Raw genomic sequence first — 16,304 nt, 5'->3', positions numbered from 1 at the left:
TGGGTCCAGGGTGTCTGGGATGATGGTGTTGATGTGAGCCATGACCAGCCTTTCAAAGCACTTCATGGCTACAGACATGAGTGCTACGGGTCGGTAGTCATTTAGGCAGGTTATCTTAGTATTCTTGGGCACAGGGACTATGGTGGTCTGCTTGAAACTTGTTGGTATTACAGACTTAGTCAGGGAAAATGTTGAAAATGTCAGTGAAGAAGCTTGCCACCTGATCATGGTAATCTGAGTACGAGTCCTTGTAATCTGTCTGGCCACGCGGCCTTGTGAATGTTAACCTGTTTAAAGGTTTTACTCACATCGGCTACAGAGAGCGAGATCACACAGTCGTCCGGAACAACTGGTGCTCTCATGCATGGTTCAGTGTTGCTTGCCTCGAAGCGAGTATAGAAGGAATTTAGTTCATCTGGTAGGCTGGCATCACTGGCCAGCTCGCGGCTGGGTTTCTCTTTGTAATCTGTGATAGTTTGCAAGCCCTGCCACATCCGATGAGCGTCAGAGCCGGTATAGTCCTGTATTGACCTTTTGACTGTTTGATGGCTCGACGGAGGTCGTAACAGGATTTATTATAACCGTCCAGATTAGTGTCCCACTCCTTGAAAGCAGCAGCTCTAGCCTTTAGCTCAGTGCAGATGTTGTCTGTAATGCATGGCTTCCGGTTAGGATATGTACGTACGGTCACTGTGGGGACGACGTTGTCGTCGATGCACTTATTAATGATGCCGGTGACAGATATGGTAAACTCCTCAATGTTATCAGATGAATTCCAGAACATATTCCAGTCTGTGCTAGCGAAACAGTCCTGTAGCTTAGCATCCACTTCATCGGACTACTTCCGTATTGAGCGCTATACTGGTACTTCCTGTTTAAGTTTTTGCTTGTAAGGCGAAATCAGGAGGATAGAGTTATGGTCAGATTTGCCAAATGGAGGGCGAGGGAGAGCTTTGTATGCGTTTCTGTGTGTGGAGTGAAGTTGATCGAGAGTTTTTTCCGCTTCTAGTTGCACAGGTGACATGCTTGTTAAAAAGGAGGCAAGACGGATTTCAGTTTGCGCACACAGACATGACCCCTGCTCTTTGTCAGATGCGACCCCAGCTCTTTGTCAGACGCGACCCCTGCACTTCGTCAGCCCACCTTCAGTTCCAGCCAAGCACCTTCCTAGCCCACCCCCCGTACTAGCCCACCCCCCCACCTAGCCCCCTCCCTATCCTACCCCCCCCCCCCCCCCCCCCCCCCCCACCGTCCGGATAGGTGCAATTGTCCTGGACTATGACCAGTAGTGGCGAGATGCAGCTCATGCCGGTCATTGAGGAACTGCGGGCGGTAGCTGCACGATACACCAGGACCAACCCAAGGTGTTGGCACAGAGAACCCGCAGCGCCGGTCTTGAGTCCTGTCCAGCACTCACCAGCTCCGCAACCTCCGACTGGTTACTGGCACCACCCCTCCCCAACACCTGGCCTGCACCGCACGTCCCGGAGTACCACAGGATCGACCAGCCGTATCCTGTGTACCAGGCGGTGTAGCAGACTCAAACGGCCTGGATGCCACGGCCGCTGGTCCAGCCGCCAACGACTCGTGGAGTGGCCACCCGTGCCCCAGGAGGTGCTCCAGCCAGTGCCTCGGCCCATCAGACAGCCACCAGGACTCCAGTACGTCCAACCAGGAACGCAGCACCCTGAGCCCCAGCCAACCGTGCGGCCCCCAGCGCACCAGTCCGTCCAGCATCCCCCAGAGTTGGATCCTGCCACCCAAACCAAATGGCACTACAGGCATCCATTCACATGCCCAGCACCGGAACCAACCCAGCCTCCACCGTCAAGCAGTCGCCAGAGCAAAACCCAGTCCTGTCCAACCTGCTCCAGTCAGCCAACCCGACGCCAGTGGTGCAACCAGACCAGCCAGGCCAGCGACTACCAGTACCCAAGCCTGCTCCGCAGTGGATACCGAGGCCCAAATTGTCCTGTCCTGTCCTGCCCTCAGGACGCCGCCAGATATAGCACCAGCCTTGGATCCACCGCCCGGACCAGATCTGGGCCTGCCTCTGGCCCCTGACCTGGATGACTATCCAGCCCCTGTGGGAGAGCCGCCACCTAACCAGCGCTCTGTCCCCGTTCCGGCCGAGGATCCCTGGCCCGCCTCATTGGGATGGCCTCCTCCACAGGCCTGGAGACCTCCAGCAGCATGGACACGGACTGTCCCTACTCCTGCTGGACGACCCTGCCTCATGGACATCATGATCGCCTTGTCCCTCACTGCCCACTCCATCCATTCCACCGAAGGGGTGACTACATGGGGCTGCGGGACATTCCTCACTACCCGGTGCCCTACAACCACCGGCATTCAAGGGGTAGCCAAGGCGGCAGACTCCTTTGTCCAGTGGCAGAGGCCAACTCACACCTCTGTGTTAGGGACCAGTTTGCCAGGGAACGCAGTCAGCTGACCTGGTCAGCCAATTACAGGCCCTATCAGGTGGGGTAACAGACCCCTATTCCTGCCTGTTCTTTAGTTGGACACAGGGGTGCAGAGAGACAACAGATCAGAAGAACTCTGCACCACCTCAACACAACTCATCACTGGACCCTTCCTACAAAGACAAGCCTCCACCCTGGACTTCCTAAATCAAATCAAATCGCATTTTATTGGTCGCATACACATGTTTAGCAGATGTTATTGCGGGTGTAGCGAAATGATTGTGTTCCTTGCTCCAACAGTGCAGTAATATCTAACAATACACACAAATCTAAAAGTAAAATAATGGAATTAAGAAATATAGACATATTAGGAGGAGCAATGTCGGAGTCCAGAGTATAAATATATACACACACACAGTATATACAGTGCATTCAGAAAGTATTCAGACCCGTTGACTTTTTCCTCATTTTGTTACATTACAGCCTTATTCTAACATGGATTAAATTGTTTTTCTTCCTCGTCAATCCACACACACACACAACACCCTATAATGACAAAGCAAAAACAGGTTTTTAGACATTTTTGCAAATTTATTAAAAATAAAAAACTGAAAAATTACATTTAGATTAGTATCCAAGCGGGCTGTCATGTGCCTTTTACTGAGGAGTGGGTTCCGTCTGGCCACTCTACCATAAAGGCCTGATTGGTGGAGTGCTGCAGAGATGGTTGTCCTTCTGGAAGGTTCTCCCATCTACACAGAGGAACTCTGGAGCGCTGTCAGAGTGACCATCGGGTTCTTGGTCTCCTCCCTGACCAAGGCCCTTCTCCCCCGATTGCTCAGTTATGTAAATAAGGTATCAAAAATGTCTAAAAACCTATTTTCACTTTGTCATTATGGGGTATTGTGTGTAGATTGCTGAGGAAAAATTTTTATTTTATAAATTTTAGAATAAGCCTGTAACGTAACAAAATGTGGAAAAAGTCAAAGGGTCTGAATACTTTCCGAAGGCACTGTATGTGATGGTATGTAGAGACATTATGGACAGTATGTGGATAGAATATGTAGTATATCTGAAGAATACGGAGGATAGAATAGTATATATACAGCAATAGTTGAATAGGATGGACTTGACTAGAATACACTATATACATATGAAATGGGTAAAACAGTATGTAAACATTATTAAAGTGACCAGTGATTCCATGTCTATGTACATAGGGCAGCAGCCTCTAAGGTGCAGGGATGAGTAACTGGGTGGTAGCCGGCTAGTGACAGTGACTAAGTTCAGGGCAGTGTACATCATGAACGTTTCAACCAGACTGAAATGAATGATTCATCAGCGTGGACGTTTCAACCAGACTGAAATGAATGATTCATCAGCGTGGACGTTTCAACCAGACTGAAATGAATGATTCATCGTGGACGTTTCAACCAGACTGAAATGAATGATTCATCGTGGACGTTTCAACCAGACTGAAATGAATGATTCATCGTGGACGTTTCAACCAGACTGAAATGAATGATTCATCATGGACGTTTCAACCAGACTGAAATGAATGATTCATCGTGGACGTTTCAACCAGACTGAAATGAATGATTCATCGTGGACGTTTCAACCAGACTGAAATGAATGATTCATCGTGGACGTTTCAACCAGACTGAAATGAATGATTCATCATGGACGTTTCAACCAGACTGAAATGAATGATTCATCATGGACGTTTCAACCAGACTGAAATGAATGATTCATCATGGACGTTTCAACCAGACTGAAATGAATGATTCATCGTGGACGTTTCAACCAGACTGAAATGAATGATTCATCATGGACGTTTCAACCAGACTGAAATGAATGATTCATCAGCGTGGACGTTTCAACCAGACTGAAATGAATGATTCATCGTGGACGTTTCAACCAGACTGAAATGAATGATTCATCGTGGACGTTTCAACCAGACTGAAATGAATGATTCATCATGGACGTTTCAACCAGACTGAAATGAATGATTCATCGTGGACGTTTCAACCAGACTGAAATGAATGATTCATCATGGACGTTTCAACCAGACTGAAATGATTGATTCATCATGGACGTTTCAACCAGACTGAAATGAATGATTCATCAGCGTGGACGTTTCAACCAGACTGAAATGAATGATTCATCGTGGACGTTTCAACCAGACTGAAATGAATGATTCATCGTGGACGTTTCAACCAGACTGAAATGAATGATTCATCATGGACGTTTCAACCAGACTGAAATGAATGATTCATCGTGGACGTTTCAACCAGACTGAAATGAATGATTCATCATGGACGTTTCAACCAGAGCGGTTAGCAAGAGAGCAAGGCAAGCCCAGTGACGGACGACAACAAGCTCTTCACTTCGGGGGAAACACAAACGGCCTGGCTTAGAAGCACAGACATGAATCATCCCGTTTCCAGCTGTGCGTGGCTCAACAATGAGCGGGCACCTCACAACTCGTGGCTCAACAATGAGCGGGCACCTCACAACTCGTGGCTCAACAATGAGCGGGCACCTCACAACTCGTGGCTCAACAATGAGCGGGCACCTCACAACTCGTGGCTCAACAATGAGCGGGCACCTCACAACTCGTGGCTCAACAATGAGCGGGCACCTCACAACTCGTGGCTCAACAATGAGCGGGCACCTCACAACTCGTGGCTCAACAATGAGCGGGCACCTCACAACTCGTGGCTCAACAATGAGCGGGCACCTCACAACTCGTGGCTCAACAATGAGCGGGCACCTCACAACTCGTGGCTCAACAATGAGCGGGCACCTCACAACTCGTGGCTCAACAATGAGCGGGCACCTCACAACTCGTGGCTCAACAATGAGCGGGCACCTCACAACTCGTGGCTCAACAATGAGCGGGCACCTCACAACTCGTGGCTCAACAATGAGCGGGCACCTCACAACTCGTGGCTCAACAATGAGCGGGCACCTCACAACTCGTGGCTCAACAATGAGCGGGCACCTCACAACTCGTGACCTCATTCTCACTAGAAAGCCATGGTGATCTTGCTGCTGCATATTCACAACACAGTGCTCTTTACTGTAGATCCAGTTTGGCCACAACTGGGCCAAATACTAGTCTGCGTCCCAAAATGTTCCCTATTCAGTGCATTCATTTGGACCAGAGCGAGAGAGAGAGAGAGAGAGAGAGAGAAAGACAGACTATTGAACTATTTGCACATCATTACAACACTGTATATAGACATAATATGACATTTGAAATGTAATGTAATATTTACTGTTCACTTTTTGTTTGTCTATTCCATTTGCTTTGACAATGTAAACACATTTTTCCCCATGCTGATAAAGCCCTTGAATTGAATTCAGAGAGCGAGAGAGAGAGACATGCTATGTGCCCACTGCCCACAAAATGAGGTGGAAACTGAGCACTTCCTAACCTCCTGCCAAATGTATGACCATATTAGAGACACATATTTCCCTCAGATTACACAGGCCCACAAAGAATTCGAAAAACAAACGCAATTTTGATAAACTCCCATTTCAACTGGGTGAAATACCAGTGTGTCATCACAGCAGCAAGATTTGTGACCTGTTGCCACAATAAAAGGGCAACCAGTAAATACAACTTATATTTATGTTTATTTATTTTCCCTTTTGTACTTTAACTATTTGCACATAATATGACATTTGAAACGTCTTTATTCTTTTGGAACTGTAATGTTTACTGTTCATTTTTGTATTGTTTATTTCACTTTTGTTTATTATCTATTTCACTTGCTTTGGCAATGTAAACATTATGTTTCCCATGCCAATAAAGGCCTTAAATTGAAATTATAGAGAGAGAGAGATACTGTATATCATTGGTTATACTTTAACTTGTGTCAATAGCAGTGAAAATGACAGGGTATATGTAACAGTCGACATAGAGTCATATTGAATCATATTGAGTCATATTGTAAGCCTATCATTAAACCTTTGCATTTGACAGACAAAAAAACGACCCTTGTTGTACCCACCTTGAGTCCATCGCTGGGCAGCCGGTACCCAAACCGTGCAGGCAGGTCATCAAAACTCCCTGTTTTGTTGTCAAATGAGTACTGAAAAGAGAAAGAAGAATACAATCACATCATATGGTGTTAATAACTAATAGTTCTTAGTCAGTCAGTCAGTCAGTCATTCTGTCTGTCTCCACGTCTGTCTCCACGTCTGTCTCCACGTCTGTCTCCACGTCTGTCCACCCGCCCGTCTCTGTCTGCGGGACTCACGGCAGAGATGTCGGCCTCGACGGGCAGCAGGTTGAGGAAGGCGAAGAGCTGCACGGTGAAGATGGTGTAGATCTGTGTGGCGGACAGCATCAGCATCCCAAGGGAGAGCAGCATCTTGCATTCCGCGCTGTGCCAGTCAACTGACACACACCTGCGCAGACACACACACGGACGGACTGTCCCAGTACTGGCAGCTCTCACACCTGCAGTGTACACACACACACACACAGGGTTGTCACTGTCTGTAGGCCTACGTCTGCTCCCAGCGTCCCACAGAACAGAACATAAACACCACACAAGTTCCACTGGAAAACTGTAATTATATGTCATTACATGAAACCTGATGTGACCCTGCTCTGTTCTGAAATAAGACAGTAGTGAATTCGTAATTGATTCGTGCCTAGCACACTCAAGATTGAAGGAGCTAAGCCTACTAGCTAGATACCAGGGTTGGGGTCAATTCCATTTCTGGAAGTACACTGAAATTCCAATTCCATGCAATGCTTTTCAATGAGGACATTTGGAATTGGAATTTGGTTTATTTCTGAATTGACTTTAATTGAACAGTACTGGGGCCATGCCCCATTTATAAATTGCCTGGCTACCCCAAGGGGCGCCACTTTGGTTTTAGAAGTGGGGAGGGACATTACCTGGTGGGGATTTGGGGGTCCTCTCCCAGATTTTTTTTGGGCATCTTCCTGCATTTTTACACAATCCAATAAGCGCTCTCTATTTAGAACAAAAAGTAAGAAAAAATGGCCACAGTCATCTAGCTAGGTAAGAATTCATTATTAAATATGTTTAAGTGATTAATAAGACTTAACTAGATCAAAGGTAATTCAATAACAAATGAACAATACTTGAAAAAATACAAAGACTTTTGATTGTCTTTATTAAGACATCCTCTATATCAAATTTCATCCAGCCAGACCAGCCAGCCCAAGCCGCCTGCACGCCTGACCCCCACCAGTCTAGTCAATAACTCAACTCTCTCCCAACACAATTTCCTTCCCAGTTCCCACCTTTAATTTTATTTAATTCCCAAGGGAACGGTTTGGAAACAAAAATTAAATACAAAAAAATTTAAACACATACACCTCAAATATACAGTCGTGGTCAAAAGTTTTGAGAATGACATAAATATTAATTTTCACAAAGTCTGCTGCCTCAGTTTTTATGATGGCAATTTGCATATACTCCAGAATGTTATGAAGAGTGATCAGATGAATTGCAATTAATTGCAAAGTCCCTCTTTGCCATGAAAATGAACTTAATCCCCAAAAAACATTTCCACTGCATTTCAGCCCTGCCACAAAAGGACCAGCTGACATCATGTCAGTGATTCTCTCGTTAACACAGGTGAGAGTGTTGACGAGGACAAGGCTGGAGATCACTCTGTCATGCTGATTGAGTTAGAATAACAGACTGGAAGCTTTAAAAGGAGGGTGGTGCTTGAAATCATTGTTCTTCCTCTGTTAACCATGGTTACCTGTCATCATTGTTTTGCACAAAAGGGGCTTCACAGGCAAGGACATTGCTGCTAGTAAGATTGCACCTAAATCAACCATTTATCGGATCATCAAGAACTTCAAGGAGAGAGGTTCCATTGTTGTGAAGGCGGCTTCAGGGCGCCGAAGAAAGTCCAGCAAGCGCCAGGACCGTCTCCTAAAGTTGATTCAGCTGCGAGATCGGGGCACCACCAGTGCAGAGCTTGCTCAGGAATGGCAGCAGGCAGGTGTGATTGCATCTGCACGCACAGTGAGGCAAATACTTTTGGAGGATGGCCTGGTGTCAAGAAGGGCAGCGAGGAAGCCACTTCTCTCCAGGAAAAACATCAGACACAGACTGATATTCTGCAAAAGATACAGGGATTGGAATGCTGAGGACTGGGGTAAAGTCATTTTCTCTGATGAATCCCGTTTCCGATTATTTGGGGCATCTGGAAAAAAGCTTGTCCGGAGAAGACAAGGTGAGCGCTACCATCAGTCCTGTGTCACGCCAACAGTAAAGCATCCTGAGACCATTAATGTGTGGGGTTGCTTCTCAGCCAAGGGAGTGGGCTCACTCACAATTTTGCCTAAGAACACAGCCATGAATAAAGAATGGTACCAACACATCCTCCGAGAGCAACCTCTCCCAACCATCCAAGAACAGTTTGGTGACGAACAATGCCTTTTCCAGCATGATGGAGCACCTTGCTATAAGGCAAAAGTGGCTCTGGGAACAAAACATCGACATTTTGGGTCCATGGCCAGGAAACTCCCCAGACCTTAATCCCATTGAGAACTTGTGGTCAATCCTCAAGAGGCGGGTGGACAAACAAAAACCCACAAATTCTGACAAACTCCAAGCATTGATTATGCAAGAATGGGCTGCCATCAGTCAGGATGTGGCCCAGAAGTTAATTGACAGCATGCCAGGGCGGATTGCAGAGGTCTTGAAAAAGAAGGGTCAACACTGCAAATATTGACTCTTTGCATAAACTTAATGTAATTGTCAATAAAAGCCTTTGACACTTGCTTGTAATTATATTTCAGTATACCATAGTAACATCTGACAAAAATATCTAAAAACACTGAAGCAGCAAACTTTGTGAAGACCAATACTTGTGTCAGTCTTAAAACATTTGACCACGACTGTACATTAACCTCTTTATTGCAGTTTTATAATATTGCCGTTTAGGCACAATTTAGATTTTGGCCACTACATGGCAGCAGTGTGCGCAACTTTTCAGATTGATTCAGTGAAGCATTGCAATACTGGACTATTTTGTATCAAGTCTGGCCAAATGTGCCGAATTGGTCAATTGATACATTTTCAAGTACATAACTATAGAGAACATACAAAAATGATATGCTAATACAAAATGTAAGTTTACACACTCCCAGGAATGTCATACATGATGGATCATTAGCTTATACACTAACTTTCACACATCTAGATGGCCGGGCGTGGTGGGTGTGGAGCCAGAGACAGCAACGGTTCAAACAGTAGAACCCAGTTCCTACATTTGAATATAAAAATGAATTTTATCAAACAAAACTATGCTACATTTTATCTCTGGGACCCTCAGGATGACAAATCAGAGCAAGATTACTGAATGTAAGTACATTATTTACCTTCAGAGGTGAATGTATCAAACCAGTTGCCGTGATACGTTTTGTTGTTGTTGTGCACTCTCCTCAAACAATAGCATGGTCTTTTTTCACTGTAATAGCTACTGTAAATTGGACAGCACAGTTAGATTAACAAGAATTTAAGCTTTCTGCCCATATAAGACATGTCTATGTCCTGGAAAGTTTGCTGTTACATACAACAGTCATGCTAATCACATTAGCGCACGTTAGCTCAACCGTCCCGTATACGGGACACCGATCCCGTAGAGGTTAACACACAGAAACAGCAAATCCTCCATATAATTAATCTCACAGGCCTAATAGTACTGTAGAGCTCTTTCTACTTGCACACAATATAACTGGGTCGCCCCGTCCTGCCCTTAGGGGTCCACCACCCTGCAGCACGCCAACCCAACACACCACACTCAGCTTTAGGATCTTAGTGAAACATTCATTATTGGTTTCGGGTGTGTTAGGCCAAGGCCAGAGTCCTTTAGTCATACTGTATTCCATATAAGGCATCCAGACCTTATGAAAGTTGTCCAGTATACCCTTAATCTTGTAATAAATCAAATCTAGCGATACATAACTTGACATTATGGGAGGATAACCAACCTTCCAAATAATTGAAATGCATTTCTTAGCCACTATATATGCTTGGTTACACAGTTTCTTCAGATAACAGTCTTCAGTATCAACATTTCCGAGCAAACAAAAACAGGGAGAAGGGAGAATCTGTAGACATGCTGAGATAAAAGAACATACTCTATGCCAGAATTCAGCCAGCCTTCACAAGACCATAACATTTGCAAATATGTCCCCTTTTTGTGTTTTACACCTCCAGCAGAGGAATGACATTTCTGAGTGCATGTAATTCAGTTTAACTGGCATATAGTATGTTCTATGGATGGTCTTAAACTGCAGTAATTTATGTCTGAAATTATATGACCATGACTGGGCATTCCAACATATCTGCATCCATTCATCATCATCATCATCATCATCATCATCAATAGCTTCTACCAGGTCTTCCTCATATTTTTGTTTTACGTCATCGGGAAAAGCCTCTCTCAACCCTTGATACAGTTTGGAAATCAACTTTGGAGGTTTGTCAGACTGCCTTAAAAATAGCATCTGGCTTGTCCAGTGTTTTCTGCACAGAGAGAATAAAGTGTTGTATCTGCAAAAATAAACCTCAGCTCCGTCACAGACTGGTCTTCCCTGGCTGCCTGACCCTGCCGAGACCCCTGTCACCATCTGATCCTCCTAAGATGAGGCATGACAAAGAATTACCTTGGTGTACATTTATACATTATATTATCCAAGAATAGAATCAACGGTTCAATAATTGAAATGACCATTACTCCCAGATCCCAGACTATAGCTTTAAGCTTTAAGCTGCTGTCCTGTGGCTACTGTAGGTCTACCCATCAACTCAAGATGGAACTTTGTATCATTCACTGATATTGTTAATATGCTGCAAAATTCACCTCTGTAGACTGGTCTTCCCTGTCTGTCTGACCCTGACTGGTCTTCCCTGTCTGTCTGACCCTGACTGGTCTTCCCTGTCTGTCTGACCCTGACTGGTCTTCCCTGTCTGTCTGACCCTGACTGGTCTTCCCTGTCTGTCTGACCCTGACTGGTCTTCCCTGTCTGTCTGACCCTGACTGGTCTTCCCTGTCTGTCTGACCCTGACTGGTCTTCCCTGTCTGTCTGACCCTGACTGGTCTTCCCTGTCTGTCTGACCCTGACTGGTCTTCCCTGTCTGTCTGACCCTGACTGGTCTTCCCTGTCTGTCTGACCCTGACTGGTCTTCCCTGTCTGTCTGACCCTGCTGGGACCCCTGTCACCATCTGATCCTGCTAAGACAAGATGAGCATAGTGTTGTGTACTGACTGTGCACTGGAGGGCTGCATTCCCGCGGGATGCCTGTGGGTCCAGACAGAGGTCATTGCGGCGCTGTCAGCATTTTTCATGCTGCGGGCGGTCAGACAGACGACTTTGGGATTAAAATATTTTTGTTGTCCCACAGATTATTTGGAAACGGTCGTCTTTCTGGTTTGCATGCGTTAGTCGACCTATTGTATTAAAAGCACATATTTTTTTGCATTATTCACACACTCAGAATTCGCTGCTTCAACTTCAGTAGCCTACCTCTCCTAGCTGGGAGTGAGAGTTCAAGTGCGCCTAGTATGTGTGGTCTCATCGAAATAGAGTGGGCGGAGAATCACGTGGCAGTTAACTTAAATATGAAATTAACTTAAATATTATTAGACTGTAGTTTACTACAGTGTCTGTAAATAAATAGGCTAATGATAATGTAAAGAAGTCGAGGGCGCTCATCCAACGTGAGTCGAAGTGCAATCAAAAAATGTGATCATTGAAAAGGAAAAGGCACAACGCGCACATAGGTCAGGCTACTATGGTGAGCCAGCGGTGCGCTTTTTCATTTTCAATAAGTATTGATTGCCCATTTATTTGTCTCTGCCTGCAAATCGTCCTCCTAAAAAGGTAGGCTATATCTTATAGGACTATGCAAAACGTAGCAAGTATCGCTGTCGTCATTCTTTCTGCCTCCAGTTCAGTAGCCATACTTGCGAGATCAAGTGCGTGTGTGGTCTCCATTAAATAGAGTAGGCCATAGCCTATGCGGATAAGCACGGGGCAGTTATCTTTCCAAGGAAATATACTTCCTAAATAGTTTACTACATTGCCTAGAAATAGGCCTAAATATTGATCACCCATATTTCTCAGTCTGAAAATCTTCCCACTCCTAAAAGGTAGGCTATAAAAATAGCTCTAGAAAAAGTGCAAGTCTCTCCTACTCTGCTCTCTTCAAACTACATCTAGCATATTGGCTGATATAGCCCAGTAATACAATGTAAGGGCCATGTGAGAATCTCTGGTAATTTAAACTATTTCTGAAGTTATTTTGTTATTTTGATATTGCCTATAGGGCGCTAAATAGCTGGGACCACGGCTGGCAAGTGAGCTGCATGACATACGCCTAAAATAACATTGCGGGACTGCAGGTTGATTTGGGACCAGTTCTTGCGGTAGCGGGTGGGAGTCGGACAGAAAGCCAGCGGGTGCAGGAGCGGGATGAAGAAATCAGTGCAGGCCTCTACAGTGCAGTATGACAGTGAAGCCTGTAACGTTAGAGCTGTTTATTACTGTGTCAGTGTGAAAAGTAGGGAATTTAGCTTGGGAAACTGACAGATCAATAACGTTACATTGCCACACTGACTAATAAAAACTCACATTGCACTGAAAAACTAAATCTTCAATCGTTTGGCTGATGGTTTAATCGTTTGATTCAGGTTAAATGTGATCGAGGCAAAAACAACATCTAACGTTAGCCAACTTTTGGCCAGCTCTCTCTCTCTAACGGTACATCAACTGGCGAAGAGCTGACCTGGCTATGTTAGCTACTAGATAGCGTAGCTAATTCATTCACCTCAGTTGAGAGGGGAAGAGACATTAGCTAACGTTACATGTCTGTTACAATACTAGCTCAGCACTGCGAATAAACTCTAGTTTTTTCTGTTAAATTAAACAGCAGTTACCTTGCCAGCTACATCAGTCAACTAAAGAACAGCCTACCCGACCGCTTGGAGGCGTCCGCATGGTCCTAAAGCACACTGTTGCTGCTTTTTGTATCACATTCCAATGATAATGAGAATGTCAGGAACGGACATGACCCCCCCCCCACCCCCCCAGTGAAAGTTGTGCCCCTGGCTAACCAGCCACATCACTCTGGCCGAACACATTCTGACTGTTCTGATTGGTCCCAGAAAGCGATGGTTGGGCCAGAGCCAGTTTACATGATGACGTTATCAACTTTGATATTCTGATTGGTTAGATTTCTTAGAGATGATCCTATCGCAGATTAATTTGTTTTGTACAACGCCCCTAATTTTGAAGTCAGACAAACGACTTCTAGGATTCCAGATTCAGACAACGTATGCTACGATCGATAGAGCAGTGGAATTGAAATTCTGAGCGAGTCATCAGGAAAATATATAAAATGCTTGTCAAGAGTAGACCTATTACTACGTCCCTGTGTGATGACAGATTGCAGACAGAGAGGAAATAACACGCATTAGCCTACATCAGATAGCCCTACAGCATCACCAAGAGCTAATAATAACACTAAATATCTCCCCAAATACGGAATACGCATTTAAATAATAATAGTAATATGCCATTTAGCAGACGCTTTTATCCAAAGCGACTTACAGTCATGCGTGCATACATTTTTGTGTATGGGTGGTCCCGGGGATCGAACACACTACCTTGGCGTTACAAGCGCCGTGCTCTACCAGCTGAGCTACAGAGGACCACGATCTGTTGCATGTTTCAAGGTGGCACAGGTGTGTGAAGCCACAAATAAACAATTTCAAGAAGCTAGGTCCTTTCAAAAGCACGGGGGACGTTTGCTGTGAGATATTTTCTACAGGTGTCATGATCTCTGGAAAGTAAGGCCTAAAAGTAAAACAGTCATCCGATTTGTTGCAAAAGAAGGATGATGTCAAAGTCATATGGCATGTAGTCCCATGTAATGTGGCTTCCCAGCAGTATGACAGATAGCTACTTTCACCACATGGCCTACTTGGATGACAACCTATTCAGTTAGCCAAGCTATCTATACATTTGCCTTTGGCGATCTTCATTTGGCAAAGTGAGAACTTGCTCACTAATATTATCCTTGTCACAAATCTTCTAGCTAGCTAGCTAACTTAAACATAGGCTCATTTAGTCCAATATTGGGCTAACGTTACTCCTTAGTCCAAGGACCTTACATGTTCTGTTAAAAGGTCCAATTGGCTCTGGAAGCCAAAACAGCCAAATACTCCATCTAAACATGAATCGATCCTCAATTGCGGTACAGTTCTAGACACATCAATCCCTCTACTTTCACATCACATCAATAATTTCACAAATGCAAAATACACACACTTACTGTACACTGTTTTAACCGGTTTTAACACAGCAGCCGACAGTATTTTTCAGCGACAAAACAACACGTTTGTTGGCATCCGTCTTCCGTTTCCACATACAGTAGGTGTTTGGAAACGCAGATAGCTAATTAGCACAGTTAGTCCACTCTGTCTCCCGTCTGTTTTCCTGTTAACAAGCGCTGTAACATGGAACTATGGCCATGTGGGAACCATAATCCTATAAAAAGGTGTGTATCAATATAACCTTTTGTTTTTTAAAACCGTACCGCAAGCGATGCGTGTTAACGTTCAGACCTAGCGTCGCGGATAACCTCCCCCCTACAGAATACGCCTTCGCCCAATGACTCTTATGTGTAATGTTATGGAACTGAGCGTCATGGACCACAACTGCAAAAGTGGAAAATCGGGTTTTATGATACCCACAATATAGGGCTGTTGACGAGGTGCCAAACCTGTTTAGCAAGCTATTGCAAGTCTTCTAAATATACCCGACGGAGCAAGCTAAACACCATTATTAGGCCAGCTTTGCAACTTCCAAGCTTGATAGCAACATCATGACATGACTCGAGTCTAGCCACCAGCGTAGTTGACGTTGCTAACAGCTAGCTAGCTATATCGGCGCTAGCTACAAATGGAAGTTAGCTAGCTAGATAACTAACGTTAGATCGTGGATCCTTACCTTTGAATCAGACCGAAGTTTCTGATGCGAATAATATGGACATTACAATAAATTGCTATCTATACGTATGATCGCAATAACTTTATTCCTTTACTTAAACATGTCAGTACAACAGAACATCAACAGTAATCCCTAGCTAGCCAGCTCCTTCAAGTGAGTGCTGTGCAGAGCTTCCTCTATCTGAACACACCCCCGAGCAAATCATTGCTGCTGATTGGACAGAATGACAATCAATCATTCCCTTTCCGAAACAGTTTCCTGAGGTAAACATGTCCACGTGATGCATCATGTATTTACAGTAGAACAATTATCTGAAATATGTGGGCGTTGTATGTGTGGGGTGTGTGACCATGTATGCAAAGGTTTCAATTGGGTGGCTGACAGTTTGACTATGAATTTGAGCGCAAGATGTGGGAGAATAATAGCGAAGCGAATGGCGGGGCAGGGAAAGGAACCCGTGTTGCTTGCCTGGAATACATTGTTAATAATATATTTTGGAAAAAGGTTGGGTTATTACCACACAAATACCTGCTTGTTAACAAGGTCAAAGAGGTCTCTTTCAGAATTATCCATAAGTATTACCCTGCGAATCATTACCTGAAGAAACTCAAAAAATAAATTAACATTAACTGTACTTTTTGGGATAAGCATCCAGAAACAGTTTTGCATTTATTTTCGCATTGTCTACAAGAAATTATTGCAATATATTTATAGATTTTTAATTGATAATAGTCTTGATAACTTTTGTTTTATTATTGGGTAATATGCTGGTTGGTTTCCTTAACTATAATAACAATAAATAAATACAACTCTTCAATGTAATTGTGCTAATAGAAAAATGGAATTCATAAATGTAA

The 16,304-nt window shown here is 44.5% G+C and overlaps 1 protein-coding gene across 5 annotated transcripts in view; it reads right to left on the bottom strand.

The window, feature by feature from the left end:
• Positions 1–15,611, bottom strand: part of LOC311137745 (E3 ubiquitin-protein ligase RNF13-like) — an 82,690-nt gene extending 67,079 nt beyond the window's left edge. Inside the window, exons 1-3 of one of the 5 annotated variants that reach the window (XR_014613975.1) lie at positions 15,448–15,606; positions 6,692–6,894; positions 6,443–6,523 (exon numbers count right to left, since the gene is read on the bottom strand). Coding sequence is in view for 3 of the 5 variants with exons in the window: in XM_084172317.1 (XP_084028443.1) it covers positions 6,443–6,523; positions 6,692–6,805 (195 nt within the window). In the remaining 2 variants the exon portion in view is untranslated. Of the gene's footprint in view, positions 1–6,442; positions 6,524–6,691; positions 6,895–7,341; positions 7,362–14,770; positions 15,160–15,447 lie in introns of those variants that run through there. The other 4 variants (XR_014613976.1, XM_084172317.1, XM_084172318.1 and 1 more) reach the window with 4 other exon arrangements.
• Between the last annotated feature and the right edge of the window lie 693 nt (positions 15,612–16,304).

Source organism: Coregonus lavaretus, assembly GCF_964263955.1.
Source record: "Coregonus lavaretus genome assembly, chromosome: 11".
In the NCBI taxonomy this organism is placed as follows: domain Eukaryota; kingdom Metazoa; phylum Chordata; class Actinopteri; order Salmoniformes; family Salmonidae; genus Coregonus; species Coregonus lavaretus.
The sequence above is the reverse complement of the archived record's forward strand: the minus strand, read 5'-3'. Positions and strand labels throughout refer to the sequence as shown.